This window comes from Solanum pennellii, chromosome 12 (assembly GCF_001406875.1).
Source record: "Solanum pennellii chromosome 12, SPENNV200".
In the NCBI taxonomy this organism is placed as follows: Eukaryota; Viridiplantae; Streptophyta; class Magnoliopsida; order Solanales; family Solanaceae; genus Solanum; species Solanum pennellii.
In genome coordinates, this window is record NC_028648.1 from 16,162,026 (window position 1) to 16,168,025 (window position 6,000).

General features: G+C 35.7%; 1 protein-coding gene across 5 annotated transcripts in view; it reads right to left on the bottom strand.

Annotated features, from left to right (window-relative positions):
- Positions 1 to 6,000, bottom strand: part of LOC107007242 (exportin-4) — a 77,398-nt gene that overhangs the window by 16,343 nt on the left and 55,055 nt on the right. For all 5 annotated transcript variants that reach the window (XR_003575401.1, XM_027913311.1, XM_027913308.1 and 2 more), the window contains one exon: positions 3,701 to 3,919. Coding sequence is in view for 4 of the 5 variants with exons in the window: in XM_027913311.1 (XP_027769112.1) it covers positions 3,701 to 3,919 (219 nt within the window). In the remaining variant the exon portion in view is untranslated. The remainder of the gene's footprint in view (positions 1 to 3,700; positions 3,920 to 6,000) is intronic.

The following is a 6,000-nucleotide window of genomic DNA, read 5'->3' on the forward strand; positions in this document are numbered from 1 at the left end:
AAGAATTACCCGCAACAAACACATCAGGTTGTGCAACGGAAACTACTTGAGATGTTTGATTATGTGCACGATACTGAAGGAACTCATCATATTCTATCTGAACAATACGAGCATTATTGGATGATTATTAGGTTAAGCACCATATGCTGCTGGTGGAGATGTCTGTTTACTTGCGCGATTTCGAAGGAACTTATTATATTCCTTTAGAACAATAGGATCATAACTGGGTGGTGGACCATGCAAAATATGACATGTCACGAGTGTGTCCAAGCTTATGACTATGACTACACTTGGATCGAGATTTCCCAAAACGTCCTCCCTCGCCGATTCTCCATAGACTAATATGTACGCTTTTCAAAGGTTTGAGATGCGAGAATAGAGGAGTCAACAGTGGGTGAAAAAAATACTTTGTGATTAGGTGCCGCAAGACGAAGGAGACGAGAGAATAATTCATCGATTGTAGAAACTATAGGGTGCTAAAATCTGAACACTGCACAGAATCATGATCAAGAGAAAGTCCAGCAAGAGTAAGAACTAGAAACAATGTTTGTTTGTATTATTCGTTGTTACTGACATCAACGTGTCGAATTCCTCCATCACTGCTTGTACCTGTCCCAAGTAAGTAGACATATCGAATTCTTGTTTCTTTAAGTTGGTCAATCGAGATATCACATCATAGAATCGAGATATGTCATTAGTGTATAAAGCACGAGCCTTTTCCCAAACTGTATAACATGTTTGGAATGGGCGAAACAAGGACATCAATTTGGAATCAATCGAACGCCATAGGAGACTACATGATTAAGCATCTATTTTCTCTCAATGTGCTTTGGCTTTTGCATCTCTCACTAGTCTTTGCCTTTACATCTATCACATAAGTCCTGTTCGTTAAATGATCTTGGACACCTTCACCCTTGCACCACAACTGAATCGACAAAACCCTAGATAAATAGTTTGAACTTCCCAATAAAAGTTTTGAAGTGATTGTAGCGCTAGAACTACCAATTCCTATATTTTTAGAACGAAAAAACATCACCCAAAAGACATTATGCTAAATTTGTCTTGGGAACAACAAAAAAATCATGATTATTGAGATCTCATTGTCGGAAAATTCAAATCTCGAAAAAAAATAAAAAAATTTGTCTAAAACAGCCTGAAAATAGTCGGAACTCTAATTCCGGTGATCGAATCTGGTTAAAAACAGCATGGGCCGGGTAAGAATGGCTAGACGACCCCAACTGTCGAAAAAGTTCTAAAAAATATGGTCGGAAAAGCCCTTACGCGCCGGCATGTGAGCTTTATTTCGCTGAAAACTACCACCTTTGATCGGCGCATGGGAGCGCGTGCAGTGGTGTTTTCCGGTAGTTCTGGCTGGGGTTTGGTCGCGGGAGCTTTCCGAGCCTCGTGGTGGTGTTGGTTTTCGCACAACACCCACAGAATAAAAATTGATAAAATCAATCCCAATCGTCATCGGAAAATTGACACACATATGGTGACTTGTTTATTTTCACCAATACTTTGATACCATGTGAGAAATATATGAGAATATTATTGAATTGTCTATCTAAATTGTTACATTGAGACTTTATTTATAGACACTACATTGGAACCCTTTTCCGACTAGGATTCATATTCCTATTCTTATTCATATTTCTATTCTAAGTAGGAAATACTTATTTCTATTCTAACAACTACATTTAGCAGTTTGGCATTACTCGTAGGGGAAGCTAATCACTCGGTGTTTTATCAGCATTCTGCACAAAGTCAATGTATCTATTTGGTTGTTTACGTTGATGATATTGTTATCACTAGTAATGATCAAGATGGTATCACAGATTTGAAGCAACCTTTCTTTAAGCACTCCAGACTAAAGATCTTGGCAGATTGAAGTAATTTCTAGGCATTGAGGTTGCTCAGTCTAGATCAGGTATTGTTATTTCTCAACGCAAGTATGCCTCAGACATTCTTGAAGAGACAGGAATGATATGATGTAGACTTATTGACACTCCTATGGGTCCCAATGTTAAACTCCTTCCGGGATAGGGGGAGTCACTTAGTAATCATGAAAGGTTAAGACGGCTTGTTAGAAAGTTGAATAATACATCACTTTTCCAGTGAATATTGTAAGTCACTTTATGACTTCCGCTTGTGATAAGTCATTAGGAAGCAGTTGTTCATATTCTGCTATATATGGAGTTAGTCCCGGTAAAGGACTACTCTTTGAGGATCAAGGCCATGAGCATATCATTGGATATACAGACGCTGATCGGGCAGATCACCATCTGACAAAAGTTCATCATCCGGATATTGTGTTTTAGGAGGAGGTAATTCGGTGTCGTGGAAGAGTAAGAAACAAAATTTGGTTGCTCGATTTAGTGAGGAATCAGAGTATCAAGCAATGGCGACAACAACTTGTGAACTAATTTGGATCAAAAGTTGCTGAAAAACTAAAATTTGGCAAAATTGATCAGATGGAACTTTTGTGTGATAATCAAGCGGCTCTTCATATCGCATCAAATCCAATGTTTCATGAAAGGACTAAGAACATTGAGATTGAGTGTCAGACTCAGGAGATATTGTTACGAAATTCGTGAATTCAAATGATCAGCTAGCGAATATCTTCACCAAGTCCGTCACAAGTCCTCGTATTAATTATATTTGTAACAAGTTAGGTACATATGATTTGTGTGCACCAGCTTGAGGGGCAGTGTTTAGAATAGAAATAAGTATTTCCTACTCAAAATAGGAATAGGAATAGGAATAGGTATCCTAGTTGGAAAAGGATTCCAATGTAGTGTCTATAAATATGGCCTTTATGTAACAATTTAGATACACAATTCAATAATATTTTCTTCAATATTTCTCACACCTTCCACCTATCAGCAGCAACAGATAACTCTATCACCAAGGATAGGATAGATAGGAAGAAATCACCTAGTGTTTTTTTTGTCTCTGATAGGATTTGAACCTAAGACCTTATGGTTCTCAACCCGTTTCATTGCCCACTAAGAAAAACCCTTGAGTACCTTCATTCTTTATATTTATTATGGACTCTTTTTTCATTCTATGGGATACCAATAAATTGCCCTTATACCCTCGTCAGTCTAAACCCCAACAGTTCGTTGAGGCAGGTTGTGCCCGAGAACACCTAAATTCCTACCGAATATGAAAAAGGCGTAATTTAATGATAAAAATGCAAAACACTAGACTCAGATTGAATGCACACCAGAGAAGCTGTTGTATCTTAAATAAGAAAAGAAAGTTACAAAACCAATTTATTTAAATGAGGTAATAAACACTTCAGATGTGAGGAGAAAAGTACTTGTTTTCCACAATAAGAGTGGGAAAATGCCTAGTCGGCTATACGGGCAATAAATCCAATGAAACTCGCTAACAAGTTGTTTACTTGCTTCTATCATTTACTAAGAATAAATATTTGAGATAATAGGACATCCAAAAGAATAAGGTGCTGCACTACTACGGCCTGCGCACAAAATACCAGTCCTAAATTGAATGTCTTGTTTTAAATTTGGAATGACATCAAATAGTATTTTCCTCTTCAAGGAAGTGCACAGATTTGGGACAGGCCAACAAGGACATGTGGACACTTTAGACAATTGCAGTCACTGAATTATGCTTGAATACAGACACACTTAGGTCATTGTGATTGTACAACGTAAGGTTGTTCTACTTCGCCTACCTGCAAGTCCCTCTCTCCAGGATATGAAGTGAGCGTTGTCTTCGAAATGTGAAGAATAAGATCAAGCACTGCTTTCCCCTGGTTGTCCTCTTCACAAAAATTAAGCAATACTTTTTTGTGATGTTTTGCCTTGTGATCATCTGAAGATGCACTCGTTTTATTTTCATCAAGTGGCATTAGATAAGTAGTTGACCATCTTGCAAGGAACCATACAATCGCCTGGACAGAATGAGCATATGAGTTAACCTTGAGTGTGTAACATGAAAAATATAAGCAGGTATCGAGGATGCACACATAACTCTTGAAGTAAATTAAAGAACTAGGTAAATTGCTCGCGCTTCGCGCGGTGGTAAACTACATCAATAATCTACTTCTGAACATTTGATAATATAAGTGTTTTCGAGAGGGTACAACCCTATGATAAACTTTCAAGAATATTTTATCCTAAGAAGATATGAAATGTTTGTTAATCTTAAAACGAAAAAGATTTGATTCTAAGTGTTTATGAATTTTGTTATTAATTCTTCATATTATTGTAGTTGTTCATCACCAAAGTCTTTCGAAAAGATATATTCATTGTCTGTATTTGTATTTTCAAAAAGTGGTACAAACATTTTATTCATCAACTGCAAGAGTTTTTCTCCTATTCAAGGTCTCTACATACGAAAAATAGATATTATACATCTTATATTTAGTTGTGTACTTTATAAGTTTATTAAAATATAAAAACACATCTCTTGGGTTTCAATGAAATAATGTATGTCACTCAAATAATATGGATCAAATGATGTCTTGGCAAGTCTCTTATTCAAATTCATTGACTCCAATTCAACATTTGAACCCCAAACGTTTGATTAAGGTTGAGTACAATACTTACTATCCCACTACATTCCTTTATTTTTTAGATGTCACTAATCGATTGAATATCTCGATAGATAGAAAGTTGAATAAATAAAACTCCAAGGTAGTGTGGAAACACATAGCTTTTGAACACTTTAAGTCCCTTCTTGGACATCTCACGGATCTTTTAGCCACTGAAAACTCTATAAAAATCAAAGTCATTTATTTTACAAGTTTAAGAATTATAATCTACGTGACACCAATAGTCTAATAATTACATTAAACTCTTGATTAACATATTTTTACTTAAACATAACGATCAAAAGCATAAACGTAAACAAAAAAATTTAAAACATGTACTCAAAAACAAAAATTAATAAAATAAGTATAAATTAATGACCGTAAAAAACATACCATGAATTTTAAAAATATAATGAAATATAAAGGAAAACTTTGAGCCCACTGAATGCACGAGAATTATTTCATTCTAGTACCCAAGGTTTAAAGGAATAGATCCTCTCAGGACAGAATGATTATATTAGTCAGTGTGTTGATACAAAAATAATGGTGTCAGTAAGTCACTCAACTGGAGCAAAGTGCACAAATGTTAAGTTGTGCAGAAGAATAAGTTCAGAATTTTCGTTGGGTATGATTAAAGAAAAAATTCCTCTATTTATGGACAACAAAGGATAATGTAAATAAATGTTTATTGTGCCTTATCAAAAGGTCACAAATCTTTGGACAAGTCACAATCTTTCATAAAAGTCACAATTTTATTATAAAAGTTCCAACTCTTCGTAAAAGTCATAACTCTTCATTAAAGTTAACTCTTCATAAAAGTCGAAACTCTTCGTAAAATTCATAAAAGTCGCAACTTTCCGTAAAAAGTCGCAACTTTTCCTAAAAGTCACAACTTTTCATGACAGGGAAGGCTAATTTTGGAAATAAATAAGTTAAAAGGGAATCCTGATTTGTGGTTGCGCCACATAGGTGGGTCTAGGATTCTCTTTTATATAAATATATGATATGATTGATAGCTGAGAATGTAAGACCTGCAAAGGGCCACTACATTGTAGGATGACATCAGGAATTCTAAAATTGAAAAAGCATACCTAAAAAGGTTATTAACATATAAACCTAGTCACAAGGATCATCTGGGCTCAATTTTTTTTGTCCAACTTAAGAGACAGCAGAGTGCAGGATTACAGAACCAAATATTGCCAAACTTGTGCAGAAAATATCACTAAACGTTGAACATGTGTTCATGTATCTGGTGCGGCAATAAGAATTAGGAACAGATATTTAGTAAAGAACAGCTTATTCCCCTTGTACCACATCGATCGTCATGTCCTTAAGCCTATCATTTTTTAATAAAACATGTTTTGATCAAAAATAGGGTGGGTAATTTATGTTGGTCCTGACAGCCTCAAAGTAGCTCCCCCCCCCCCCCCCCCCCCCCC